The sequence below is a fragment of the Pituophis catenifer genome, unplaced genomic scaffold, assembly GCF_029215685.1.
Source record: "Pituophis catenifer annectens isolate HBS135680 unplaced genomic scaffold, rPitCat1.0.hap2 SCAF_5, whole genome shotgun sequence".
Lineage (NCBI taxonomy): Eukaryota > Metazoa > Chordata > Lepidosauria > Squamata > Colubridae > Pituophis > Pituophis catenifer.
Genome location: NW_027256885.1, coordinates 32,232,148 through 32,247,253, shown reverse-complemented (window position 1 = coordinate 32,247,253; position 15,106 = coordinate 32,232,148). Strand labels below are relative to the sequence as shown.

Below are 15,106 nucleotides of genomic sequence, written 5' to 3'. Positions count from 1 at the left end.
GTGCACAAACTGGAGTTGTGCAAAAGCTCCCGTGCTTACACCTGCCATCTGGTCTTTGGGCTGGAGTTGTGACTTCAGGAGAACCCCCAGCTTGCAAACTGGGTTTGAATAGATAATGCAGAACTAAAGATGACAAACTCTCAGATCCTGGAGCTCCCTGTACCCAAAGCCCATCAGTTTTGCCAAGGTTATATAAGAAACATGCTATAAGGATTGCATTCAAAATGTTATATTTCACAACTGCATATCTTTGGTTTAAAAAAGCAAAGAATTACTTTTCAATCAGTCCTTCAAGATGGTGAGTAGCCCTTTAATGAGGCAAATGAGGATTCTGTCACAATTTAGAGAAATTATAGTGGACCCAATAAATCAGTTTCATTTCTTTGTCAGCTGTTTTTTTCTGTTCAAATTGCATTCAAAATGTTATATTTCACAACTGCATATTTTTGGTTTAAAAAACCAAAGAACTAGTTTTGAATCAGTTCTTCAAGATGGTCAGTAATGAGGCAAATGAGGATTCTGTCACAATTTAGAGAAGAGCAAGTAAATCAGTTTCATTTCTTTGTCAGCTGTTCCTTTCTGTTCAAATTAGGTCTCAGAATAATAATGTAACATTTGGGGGAAAAGATGCAACCCAGTAATCCAGCTGCAGAAGCCAAAATGGAAAAGATCTCCACAGCCACCATGTATTTTCCCTTGGTGCTCAGATAGGTGGGAAAAAAAGATATCCAGACACTACAAAAGACCAACATGCTAAAGGTGATAAATTTGGCTTCATTAAAGCTATCAGGTAACTTCCTAGCAAGGAAAGCTACTGAGAAGCTGACAGCAGTCAAGAATCCCAAGAAACCAAGAACAATATAAAACATAGTGGTTGAACCTTCTTTACATTCTAGGACAATTTCTTCAGCCATGGAGTGCATGTCAGAATCTGGGAATGGGGGGGAAATTGCCAACCACACTGCACAAATAGAGAATTGTGTCAAAGAGCATGAAAGAACTATAGCATTGGCCAGCCTTTTCCCCACCCATTTCCTCATTTTGGATCCGGGCTTGGTGGCCCTGAAAGCAAGGACCACTATGATTGTTTTCCCCAATATACAAGAGAGAGCTACAGAGAAGATGATGCCAAAAAAAGTTTGTCGCATGAGACATTTCACCTGATCTGGTTGCCCAATGAAGAGCAAAGTGCAGAGGAAGGAGAGGAGGAGTGCAATGAGAAGAATGTAGGTGAGGTTCTCGTTGTTGGCTCTGACAATGGGGGTGTCCCGATGCTTAATGAAGATTCCCAGGACCATAACTGAGATGAAAGAAAAGAAGGAAGCAGTAGCTGTCAGGCTAATTCCCAGAGGCTCTTCATGAGACAAAAATGTGATGTGTTTTGGAATGCAAAGGTTGTGAGCTTGGTTTGGGTACTGATCTTCTGAACATGGGAAACAGTCATCTGCATCTGGAAAAGAAATTATTGCAGTCAAGTGTTTACTGTTGTAGACATTACTGAATTGGTCATCATTTCAGAAAATTTCCTTCCTTCCTTCCTTCCTTCCTTCCTTCCTTCCTTCCTTCCTTCCTTCCTTCCTTCCTCCCTCCGTCCCTCCCTCCCTCCCTCCCTCCCTCCCTTATACATGAGGCCCTGGCAACCTTGAGATTTTTCTATGCTAACCCCTTTTGCAAGACATATTCAGTTGGTCCACCTCCAGTGATTAATGGGTCCAGTGAGGTTCCAAAGTGAGTTGGGGAGTTGTTTCATAGGATCTGCTGCATGGACCTGCCAAAGCCCCCGCTGTTACTGGAATAGTGAGGTAGCAGAGGGCTTGGATAGAATTTAATAGGGTCAGCCCATGCAACTTTTTTCATCCCATTGAACCAGGCATTATCTGTGTTTGATGGAGGATTTGAAAGAGTTGAAAAGAGTCAGGAGACAGCTAGAGCATTGCTGAAGAAAGATGAGGGATGAATCTGAACAATGACAAGCTAGAGTCACTATTAAGTGTGCGTCATTTCTCAAAAAGTGATTACTAGACACCAACAATTCATAATTTTTGTTCAGTTTCTCACCTGCCCTTTTTAGGGAAAGTGGTTGAGAAGAAAGTTGAGCTGCAGCTCCAGAAGATCCTTGATTAAATGAATTATCTGAATCTGTTTCAGTCAGGTTTCAGGCCTAGATATGGCCTGGATATGGGAAGGAAATGTTATTTGTCATTCTTTTGGATGATTTCTGGAGAGAATGGGATAGGGATAGTACATCCATCCTGGCTCTTCTTGATCATGGTATCTTTTTGAGCTGGCTTTGGGAATTGCAAGAGGAAAAAAACAATTCTGGTCTGGGTCACCTCCTCCCTCTTTGACCAGTTCCAAAGGGAGCAAGAGGTCCAGCCTGCAACACCAACTATGGGGTGCTATATGACTCGGTGCTTTCTCTGTATCTTTTTAGTATCTACATGAAGGTGCTCAGTGACTTCATTTGTCATCACAAATAAAGTGTATAATCAGCATGCTGAGGATACTCAAGTGCATATCTTCCTCTTGGGCAAAGTAACTGATGCTGTGCATGTTCTTTCATAGCATTTGGATGTTGTGGGGTATTAGATGAAGAAAACAGGCTTCAACTGAACCCTGGTTATTTTGAGTGGCTATGAGATTGAAGGCTCCTCTATATCCGAGGTTGGCCATTTTTCTTCTGGATAGTACAGGTGAAACTCGAAAAATTAGAATATCGTGCAAAAGTTCATTTATTTCAGTAATGCAACTTAAAAGGTGAAACTAATATATGAGATAGACTCATTACATGCAAAGCAAGATAGTTCAAGCCTTGATTTGTCATACTTTTGATGATTATGGCTTACAGCTCATGAAAACCCCAAATTCACAATCTCAGAAAATTAGAATATTGTCAAAAGGTTCCATATTCTAGGCTCAAAGTGTCCCACTCTAATCAGCTAATTAAGCCATAACACCTGCAAAGGGTTCCTGAGCCTTTAAATGGTCTCTCAGTCTGGTTCAGTAGGAATCACAATCATGGGAAAGACTGCTGATCTGACAGTTGTGCAGAAAACCATCATTGACACCCTCCATAAGGAGGGAAAACCTCAAAAGGTAATTGCAAAAGAAGTTGGATGTTCCCAAAGTGCTGTATCAAAGCACATTAATAGAAAGTTATGTGGAAGGGAAAAGTGTGGAAGAAAAAGGTGCACAAGCAGCAAGGATGGAGAGGATTGCCAGGAAAAGGCCATTCAAAAGTGTTGGGGACTTTCACAAGGAGTGGACTGAGGCTGGAGTCAGTGCATCAAGAACCACCACACACAGACGGATCCTGGACATGGGCTTCAAATGTCGTATTCCTCTTGTCAAGCCGCTCCTGAACAACAAACAACATCAGAAGCGTCTTACCTGGGCTAAAGAAAAAAAGTCATCTTTTCTGATGAGAGCAACTTTTGCATCTCATTTGGAAACCAAGGACCCAGAGTCTGGAGGAAGAATGGAGAGGCACACACTGCAAGATGCTTGAAGTCCAGTGTGAAGTTTCCACAGTCTGTGTTGATTTGGGGAGCCATGTCATCTGCTGGTGTTGGTCCACTGTGCTTCATTAAGTCCAGGGTCAATGCAGCTGTCTATCAGGAGATTTTGGAGCACTTCATGCTTCCTTCCGCAGACGAGCTTTATGGGGATGCTGACTTCATTTTCCAGCAGGACCTGGCACCTGCCCACACTGCCAAAAGTACCAAAACCTGGTTCAATGTCCATGGGATTACTGTGCTTGATTGGCCAGCAAACTCGCCTGACCTGAACCCCATAGAGAATTTATGGGGCATTGCCAGGAGAAAGATGAGAGACATGAGACCGAACAATGCAGAAGAGCTGAAGGCCGCTATTGAAGCATCCTGGTCTTCCATAACACCTCAGCAGTGCCACAGTCTGATAGCATCCATGCCATGCCGCATTGAGGCAGTAATTGATGCAAAAGGGGCCCAAACCAAGTACTGAGTACATATGCATGCTTATACTTTTCAGAGGTCCGATATTGTTCTATGTACAATCCTTGTTTTATTGATTTCATGTAATATTCTAATTTTCTGAGATTGTGAATTTGGGGTTTTCATGAGCTGTAAGCCATAATCATCAAAATTATGACAAATCAAGGCTTGAACTATCTCACTTTGCATGTAATGAGTCTATCTCATATATTAGTTTCACCTTTTAAGTTGCATTACTGAAATAAATAAACTTTTGCACGATATTCTAATTTTTCGAGTTTCACCTGTATTGCACTGCCCCGGCAGACCTATTGTGTAATCTGGGGGTTCTCCTGGACTCAGGTGTCAGTCATGTTTAGGAAAGCCTTCACTGAACTTCATCTTATAAGCAATAGCACTTATATACCACTTCACAGTGCTTTGTGGCCCTGTCTAAGCAGTTTACAGGGTCAGCATATTCTGTATCCTTACTTTACCAACCTCAGAAGGATGGAAGTCTGGGTCAACCTTGAGCTGGTGAGAATTGAACTACCAAACTGCTGTCAGCAGTCAGCAGTATTAGCCTGAAATCCTGCATTTTAACCACCGCCACCACAGCTCTTATGTACCAGTTGTGGCCTTTTCATTCCTACTCTCTATCACTCATATCTTGGTCATCTCCCATATGGATTGTTGCAATGCAATCTATATAGGGCTACTCTTGAAGAGGCTGTAGCTGATATAGAATGCAGCATTACAAACAATATTGGGCACTCCTAGTGTTCAACATATAATACCTCTGCTATATAAACTTCAATTTTTCTCAGTTATATCTGGGTCCAATTCAAGGCATTTTAAAAGGTAAAGGTTCCCCTTGCACATATGTGCTAGTTGTTCCCAACTCTAGGGGATGGTGCTCATCCCTGTTTCAAAACCAAAGAGCCACCACTGTCCGAAGACGTCTCCGTGGTCATGTGGCCGTCATGACTAAATGCCAAAGGCGCACGGAACGCTGTTACCTTCCCACCAAAGGTGGTCCCTATTTTTCTACTTGCATTTTTTATGTGCTTTCGAACTGCTAGGTTGGCAGAAGCCAGGACAAGTAATGGGAACTCACCCCGTTATGCGGCACCAGGGATTTGAACCGATGAATTGCCAACCTTTGGATCGACAAGCTCAGCGTCTTAGCCACTGAGCTATGTCTCCTCAAGGCATTTGCTAATACTTGAAAGCCCTTTCTCAGATTACTTTAGGAATCATAATCTCCACTATATGATCCTATCCCACCTAATCAGACAGGGATGGTGTATGGCAGACTCTATCATTTAACGAATTTTGGCTGGCAGGTTACAAGAAGACAGCCTTGTCAGTGTTTCTTGCAAAAATCAAATCCAGAAGCACACACAGATAAACTGATTCAGCAACTTCTTTATATTCATAATAACATATAAAGTATTTACAATACCAATAGTTGATTCTTCAGCAGACATGTTCATACACAAAGTATGGCAGAGAGACTTAACACAAACTGGTTTCAATTTCTCTGTACAGAATCAGTTCTGTTTCAGCTCCCATTGGCTGACTTAGTTGCTATGCCTATTCATTGGCTGACCGTGTTACCATGCCTTTCCAGTTATGAATATTCTAACAAGCCTTTTCTGCTGTTGCTCCTGCTGTGTGGAACACCAGACCCTCAGATTTGAGGCTGGTCCTTGTTCTTCATCAGCATGGAAGTTGAAGACTGATATGCAACCCTGGGTGTCATGAGGGCATTCTTTTCACCTGATTATTTTAACTTTTAATGCTGCAACCCTACATTTAAATTTTATTTTTAACTTTATTCTTACTTATACCTTTATACTATGATTTGCTTTTATATATATAGTCTAGTGAAAAGAAGAACCAGGGGTGACATGATAGCAATCTTCCAATATCTCAGGGGTTGCCACAAGGAAGAGGTGGTCAATCTATTCTCCAAAGCACCTGAAGGCAGGACAAGAAGCAATGGATGGAAACTAATCAAGGAGAGAAACAACCTAGAGCTAAGGAGAAATTTCCTGACAGGGATAACAATTAATCCTGTAGGTGCTTCAACAGTGGAGGTTTTTTAGAAGATAATCAGTTGTCTGAAAAGATATAGGGTTTCCTGCCTGAGCAGGGAGTTGGACTGGAAGACCTCTAAGGTCCCTTCAAACTTATACTAAAATATTTATTTATGTATTTACTTACTTATTAAATTTATATTGCCGCCTATTGGCACATGGCGACTCAAGGCAGCTTACAAGAATATAAAAACCTTATATAAAAACAATAAAATAATAAAAGAGACAATTATATAATACATTCATAAAATAATATAATAAAATAACCCCCACCCCCCCACCCCCCCGGTGATAATATATCACACAAACCATTTAATGGGCTCCATCCTGCTCTGGGTTCCCCAGGCCCACTAGCAGAACCACTCTTCCCGAAGAGTGTTACAGTGGGGGGGGGCATTCTAATCTCTGGGGGAATTATGTTCCAGAGGGAGGGGGCCACCAAGGAGAAGGCCTTTCTTCTGGGTTCTACCAGGTGTATCTCCCTAGGGTGTGGGACCCACAACATTCCTATCCTCCCTGCTCTGGTGGGTTGGATAGATGTGACTGGCAAGAGATGGTCCCTCAGATAATTTGGTCCCAAGCCATTAAGGGCTTTAAAGGTGACAGCCAGCACCTTGAATTGCACATGGAAGCAAATTGGCAACTAATGCAGTTCCTGCAGGAGAGGTGATACATGTGCAGACTGAGATCTGCACAAAACCATGCAGGATGCTGCATTTTGCACCAACTGGAGCTTCTTGATGCTCTTCAAAGGCAGCTCATGTAGCGCACATTGCAATAGTCAAGACAGGAAGTGACTAGGGCATGAGTGACAGTGAGTAGGGATTGTTGGTCCAGGAAAAGGCATAATTAGTGCACAACCCGCAGTTGCTCAAAGGCCCTCCTGACTACGACTGCCACCTGCTCTTCAAGCAGGAGTCGCAAGTCCAAGAGAACCTCCTGTTTATGCACAGGGTCTGTTTGGGGTGGTGCTTCCCCATCCAAGACCAAAAGTGGAAATTCTTCCTGGGCCAAAGAACCCCAAACCCAGAGCCACCCAATATTGCAAGGATTTAATTTCAACCCGTTGCTCCCCAACCAGCCCCTAACAGCCTGGAGGTACTGTCAGAGGGAGGACATAGTATCGCTTCACTCACCACAGACTGGACATACAGCTGCGTATCATCAGCATATTGGTGATACCTCAATCCGTGGTGATGGATGATCTCACTCAGTAGCTTCATATAAATGTTGAAGGAGCAGCTTTCTGTGATCTCTCTCTCTCTCACACACATACACACTCACCATCTTTACAAATGTGGAGGAGATTCTAACACAGGAAGGAGCAATTTTCCCGGATCCATGGATTACCAAAAAAACCAAATGGAGGAAGCGAAGAAAGAGAGGTAAAAGGGCGGGAATTCTGAACAGATTAAGGAATAGTAGAAATAAAACTCCTCTGCCTTTAATTTTCCTAACCAACGTATATTCACTTGCTAATAAGATGGATGAAATACTCCTTTTAAACAGATACAATTCTGACTTTTACAATTCAGCAGCCCTATGTTTCTCTGAAACCTGGTTAAATGAATCAATTGAAGATAGCACCCTGCATATCCCAGGGTTTCCGATTCAACAATCAGACAGAATTGCAGAAACATCTGGTAAAAGGAAGGGAGGAGGCTTATGCTTATATATCAACAACAGCTGGCCTCAGGATATAACTATAATATATACATTCTGTGACAAAAACCTAGAAATATTAATTCTCAACTCCAAACCATACTATTCGCCTCGTGAATTTTCCTCATTTCTTCTAATTGTTGTTTATGTCCCACCACAAGCCTGTGTAAACAAGGCATTACGAACTCTAGCTGACCAAATTATGGAGGCTGAAGTCAAATACCCCGATTCATTGGCCATTAATTTGGGAGATCTAAATAAGGCAAAATTAAGGAAAGAGCTACCAAAATACTTTCAGCATGTCAATTGTCCCACTAGGGGCAAGAATACTTTAGATCATTGCTACACAACATTAAAAGATGCTTATCAGTCCTTACCATGAGCAGCTATGGGACACTGATCATTACATAATTCACCTTGTACCTGCTTACAAGCAAAGACTTAAAACCACAAAACCAACAATTAAATCAGTGAAGACCTGGACGGAGGAGGCAAAGATAAAACTACAGGCCTGCCTTGACTGCACTGATTGGAATGTTTTTGAAAGTACCTCTGCAGACTTAGATGAACTCACAGAGACTGTAATATCATATGTCAGCTTCTGTGAAGACCTATGTGTACCCACCAGGAACTTGCAAATATACAGTAATAACAAACCTTGGTTCACAGCTAAACTTAAGCAGCTACGTCATTCCAAAAAGGAAGCCTACAGAAAAGGTGATAAAATGCTGTACAATCAGGCCAGAAGTGTATTAATAAGGGAGATCAGAGCAGTAAAAAGAAGCTACTCTGAAAAGCTAAAGAATCAGTTCTCAACAAATGAACCAGCAAACATGTGGAAAACTCTTAAAAATATCACTGGCTATGGCAAACCTCCTTCCCAGGCTGAAGGATATCAACAACTGGCAGATGACCTGAATGTGTTTTACTACAGGTTTGAAAGGAAACTACAGCCACCTATCTCCACAACCCTCATCTCAGACACACCAACAACAGCCAATCCTCCTACAATTGACCCCATCCCATTTGGTTCACAACCCCCATCTCATACACCTCAACAACAGCCAATCCTTCTACAATTGACCCCATCCCCTAGTGATCACAGAAAAGGAAGTGCAATACCTATTTCACAGACAAAAGCCAGGAAAAGCTCCAGGCCCAGACAAGATAACTCTTTCTTGCTTAAAAGTCTATGCTGAACAATTGGCCCCCATCTTCACCCACATCTTCAATAAATTGCTAGAGATATGCTATGTTCCTTCTTGCTTCAAACACTCTACTATCATCCCAGTGCCAAAGATGCCCACCATCAAGGAACTGAATTACTGCAGACCAGTTGCTCTAACATCTGTAGTCATGAAAACCTTTGAAAGGCTAGTGCTGTCCCACTTGAAAACCATCACGGATCCGCTGTTAGTCCCCTTGCAATTTGCATACCAAGCAAATAGATCAACAGATGATGCTGTTAATATGGCTCTGCACTACATCCTACAACATCTTGAATCTCCAAAGACCTACGCAAGGGTCCTCTTTGTAGACTTTAGTTCAGCATTCAATACCATCATTCCAGACACCCTTCTAACTAAGCTAAACCAGCTACAGGTACCTGAACACACTTGTAAGTGGATCATAAGCTTCCTAACAAACAGGAAGCAGCAGGTGAATCTAAGCAGAATCTGTGTGCTCTCCCCACTTCTCTTCTCTCTGTATACTAATGACTGCATCTCTAATGATCCATCTGTTAAACTACTGAAGTTCGCAGATGATACAACAGTGATCGGTCTCATTTAAGACAATGATGAATCCGCATACAGATGGGATACTAGCCTCGTGGTATGACCGGATCAACCTGGAACTGAACACACTCAAAACCGTAGAAATGTGGTAGACTTTAGGAGAAACCCTTCCATACTTCCACCTCTCACAATACTAGACAACACAGTATCAACAGTAGAGACCTTCAAATTTCTAGGTTCTACCATATTGCAAGATCTAAAATGGACAGCTAACATCAAAAACATTATCAAAAAAGCACAACAAAGAATGTTCTTTCTGCGCCAACTCAGAAAGCTCAAACTGCCCAAGGAGCTGCTGATACAGTTCTACAGAGGAATTATTGAGTCTGTCATCTGCACCTCTATAACTGTCTGGTTTGGCTGTGCAACCCAACAAGACAGACAGATATAATTAGAGGATAATTAGAACTGCAGAAAAAACAATTGCTACCAACCTGCCTTCCATTGAGGACCTGTATACTGCACGAGTCAAAAAGAGGGCTGTGAAATATTTACAGACCCCTCACATCCTGGACATAAACTGATTCAACTACCCTCAAAACAACGCTATAGAGCACTGCACACCAGAACAACTAGACATAAGAACAGTTTTTTCTTGAATGCCATCACTCTGTTAAACAAATAATTCCCTCGACACTGTCAAACTATTTACTAAGTCTGCACTACTATTAATATTCTCATCTTCTCATTGTTCCCACCACCCACCTCCTTCCACTTATGACTGTATGAGATCTCACCTTTACCATTTTTTTTACATCTTTCTGAACTGTAATTCCCAAAATGATAATAAATGCATTCCACCGAAACTTGAAATCTCTTCACTTTCATAGAAATCATAGGTGAACAGATTTATTTTTATGGTCTGGTTTATCTTTCCCAGAGTAAAAAAAAAGATGGCATGATATTTGAATAGACTCCTAATTAATCAATATCTCTCCTGAATTATGGAGAGATGTAATCAACATCTCTCCTGACTTATGATAAATGAATTATGGACACATTTGTAAAGAGATAGTAAACTACTGTTTATAATTAAAAAGTAATATAAGGCATTGCACAAAATACATAGTAATGAAATCTGTTCTTTAGATCTCTTACCTGTCTTGTTTGAAATTTTCCCTTCTGGACATTTAAGGCAATCATAGCAGCAAAAGGGCTTTCCTTCTATTTTTATTTTGCTGCAACCTGATAAGCATGGAGGATTGCACATAGAAAAGGGCTGTACCTATGGACATTAAGAAGGAAAATTGAGAAATTTTTACTTAACCTTTCAGGAATTTTTGCATCTGAAGAATTGGATTTGACTAGTATTTAAGGCATACAGAGTGGTACCTTGGAAGTCAGCTGCTTTGAAACTCATTGAATTCATCATTTGTTTGGTACTCAATGCACAAGCTGAAACTTGTTGATGTTGGCTACCTTGTGACTCACAACCTTATTCCTTATGAGAAAAAAAATGTTGTTGTTTACTCATCATTTTTGGTACCTCCCAGTACACTCCCAGTACCTGGTTTACTCATTGCATCTCCCAGAACCAATTAACAATGACTACAGAGGTATCACTGTATTAACAAAATATTGTCAAACAGGCCAGAAACACACATTGGGAGAAGCAAGCAGCCTTAGTCATTTTACAAACAACACTTAAGATATGAGAAATGCAACTGTATTGCAAAACTATGATGTTGGGTAAATGTTTTCCAATTAAATAAGTACACAGGCTGGATGCTGGGTTGGCTTTGTTGTACGTTTCACTGCGTTACGTGTTTGTCAGCCGAGCTTCCATCCTAAGACTTACAGTAGCCTGACAGAGAACTTTATCACGTCTCTGTAGTAACAGAGATAAGACTGTCTTGTGATTTCTGAGCTACTGCACATGTCCAAGCTTAAGGAAAAAACTTCCTGATTTACTTTTTCCTTTGTCCATCTGTGTTATAAAACTGCCAGTACCGATGTAGTTAGTAAGTTTGTTTTATTTCTTTATAATAAATTGTTTCTTAGAATATATTTCGGGTTTTCTTTCTTTAAAGTATACAGCATGGAAAACAAGATCCATCCGTTTCTAATTAAGTGCAATTACCCCAGGGGAGTATCGAAGCTGATTTATGCTTTGACAGTACGAAGCATACTTACTTAGGTAACCATGTGACAGAAAGTGGTATAATTTAGGAAGTGCAACCATATTGGTTATTTTTTAAGACTCTTTTTTTATTTGTGTAATCAAATAAGATGTCCTTTGCCACAGTTGGTGAAATGACAAACAGAATCTTCAGAAAGGATTCATTTCTAAAATGAAATTATGTCTTAATGGCTCCAAGGATCTTCTATATTGTCTACTTGAAAGGATGTTTAATTGCTTCTTTGGAAGAACCATGGAATACTTTCATAACCAGAAGAGCCTTGTATTTAAAAATTTGAAGTTCATTCTAACTGGAAATCATTCTTGCACTATAACATTATAAAAGAATTTATATCACAACCAAAAGTCTATCTTTGAATTTTATGGAAAATTAGATTTCCAGTATTGATTCCATGTATTGCATTTATAGCTTTACTTGGTAAATTATATATTATGTTAAGTAGTTTTTTCCAATTTAAAACTCCAAACAATTTTCAGACAGATATTTTACAATAACGTAATTCGTGGCATATTTATAAATAGTAGATATTTTATCCTTTGGCTGTCAAGCAGAATCTTCTTACCTTTTCTTTGTTATTTTACTTCTCTTACACTAGTTTTGCTTATATATTTTTTCTAAAAAAGTGATATGGTATCACATCTTAATTAAATAATTCTAATGTGTTTGGAATGTAATTTTCTCTGAAGTCCATGGTAATTTCTGTTATTGTCGAATCTGCATCTACTGACCAAATCAGATCAGAACCCTGAAAGATGTATCCACTCTCCCCTTATGGAAATGCCTTAACCTTTGAGGCAGATTAAGTTGCAAAGCATTCTATAGTCAAATATGCTATGAAAATTCAACCTCCATGGGTCACCATTTCAGAATCATTTATTTCTTCATTTTTAACATAAATTAACCACTCAGTGAATATTGTATGTTCAAAGACAGAACACTTCTAGAAATATGTGTAAATAATGAATTACCATTTGAATAACATGGTATCAATTCAGGGTCCAGGAGAAGAGCCTTTTCTGCCATGACTCCCACCCTCTGAAACATTGTTCTCCTTGAGAAAAAATCCACTTACACTCTTAATACCCACATAAAGAGTATCAAAACCTCACTCTGCTGATAGGCCTGGAGCCCCAATAGGGGTGTTCATGTTGGAGGTGGTTAGTAGATATCACATATTGAAGAATATTATTTTCAAATGGTATGTTTTAACCTTTTCTGAAAATATTTATAATTTTTCTTTTCTTTTTTTTTAAGGCTCAGGAAAATCAGGAGGATGAGGGAAAAGGCTACATTCTCTTGTTATAGAATGACATTTGTCTTATTGACCCTAACAAATTCAGTTCAAGTCAGTTTTTATATTGGGTTTTTAATTTATTATTATTCAGCTCTTTTTTCCCCTACAAAATTAAGCTAGAATGGTTTCATAAATGCAAAACAGGAAAAAAAACAAAACCCCAGGATGGAAACACAACTTTGGTTAATTTATGCTTTACTGCTACATTTGTAGAGAAATAGAGACCTTTCATCTATTTACTGCATTTTTAAAAAATGTTGCAAACATGTTCAACAATCCTAACTCTGAGGATAAATCATAAGTTCCTCAAAGGCTTTAGTGTCTCTTTTTCTCACATGGAGATTCAGTGAACACAAATCTTAGCATTGATGGAGTATTAGGGAGATGGTGGGGAAATGGAGAGCCTCTTGTACCCATCAGCCCTTATAACTGCATTTACTGCATCATTATCTTCATTTAACAACCCCATCGTCCCTTGTGGGGTGGAGTCTGGGCAACTGAATGAAGTGTTAGCAGAGTGTTTACTAGCCAGATGCCCTTCCTGATGCCAATGCGGAGAGTTGTTCAGCAGATATATTCTCATTGTGCCTGGAGAGAGAAATATCTGCCTCTACTTAGGATCAAACTCACAGCCTCCTTACTGTGAGGCAAGAGCTCCACCTCTAGGCCACCACACCACTCTAACTGCATTTACTGCATGATGCTAATCAAACGAAGCTGATTTCATAATAGGGGTGTTTGGTGTCTGGGTAGGAAATCTGTTAACATACTTATATCTGTTACACAGAGGATGTCGCAGATTGCAATTTTTAGAAAGCCGAGTGCTACTAAAACGCACCACTTTACATAGTGTTGCTATTTGAGGTCCTGCTTCTAAAACTCCAACATTCCCAGAAATCATGTAAACTCTGGGACAGAGTTTTTCCTTATATTTTGTAAATCCCCCTTGATTGAAATCTCTCTTCTAATCAGTGCAAATGTTTTCTGTTGGTTTTTCATTTTAGGGCAATCATGTTCACGAGTCACTCAGAAAAGAGTCATTGTATGCCTGTAATTCCTGAAAGAACTTTCTGAACATTGAAGCAGTAACTATAAATAAAGTAAATTATTCACCGTGGTTTGATATTGCCAAACTACCTGGTTAAACATGGTGGGCCAGATGATCTCCTCTGCAGAAAGAGTAAGGAGGTTTTCAGGGGGAGTTACTGGAGCTATGTTTCCAATTTTGATTCGATGAAATGATTGGTTGGGGAAGGTGACCCAGTTGATAACATCAAATCCAGTTGCTAGTTCTCCTCTTTCATCAAAGGAAACCATATCTCCAGCATTGTTGTTAAAAGAAACAGCTTTCAGATACCAATGGAACTAAATGGAAACCATTAAAAATAATTATAACAATTGGAAGTAATGAGCAAGTATGAATGTAGGATCTTTCATAAATTAGGTGTTATCCTTTTAAAGCAGAGCAAACAGCAAACATAATATGAGGAATATTTATTGTTATGGGGATGTAACAAAAACTTGAATACCTGCAGGAATTTCCTTCTAAGGCAGAATTAGTCTCTCTCTCACTCTCTCTTCTTTCCTGGGACTAAATTGGCATTTACTTTCTCTTAACAGTCCTTCTAATGACTTATGCATCCTTTCTAAAAAGCATTTGGGTATTTAGAATTCCTTTAGTATTCCCATGCATGTTGGAAGCAATATTATCATCTATGTCAGTTGGACCAATAATGTTGACTCTTGCTGTTGCTCACGAGCTCTGGTGTACTAAAATATTATGAGCATTTGATCTATGAAGAACCAACAAAATTGTTGTGGTCTATCTACTGATCACTCTTCAATGCCATTGTTTCTTTTTTCCTTATGTATCTCATACTCTTCTCTTCACTGTGGAATCAAAATGCAGGACCCCAAGCAAATAATCAAGACTCACTGCAACTCAATGCCCTTCCTTCCTTCCTTCCTTCCTTCCTTCCTTCCTTCCTTCCTTCCTCCCTCCCTCCCTCCCTCCCTCCCTCCCTCCCTCCCTCTCATAATCTTCTCCTCACTGTGGAATCAAAATTCAGAACCCAAGCAAATAAGCAAAGATAATTAATTCTTAACCTAGGACACTGAAAAAATTCCACCCAGAAACTAGTGGAAAGAACTTCTGCAG

At 39.9% G+C, this 15,106-nt stretch overlaps 1 protein-coding gene across 1 annotated transcript in view; it reads right to left on the bottom strand.

The window, feature by feature from the left end:
- Positions 1 to 554: 554 nt before the first annotated feature.
- The window catches only part of LOC139317649 (vomeronasal type-2 receptor 26-like), a 36,543-nt gene continuing 21,991 nt past the window's right edge, over positions 555 to 15,106 (bottom strand). Inside the window, exons 2-3 of the mRNA XM_070944732.1 lie at positions 10,612 to 10,738; positions 555 to 1,450 (exon numbers count right to left, since the gene is read on the bottom strand). Of these exons, the coding sequence (XP_070800833.1) occupies positions 555 to 1,450; positions 10,612 to 10,738 (1,023 nt within the window). The remainder of the gene's footprint in view (positions 1,451 to 10,611; positions 10,739 to 15,106) is intronic.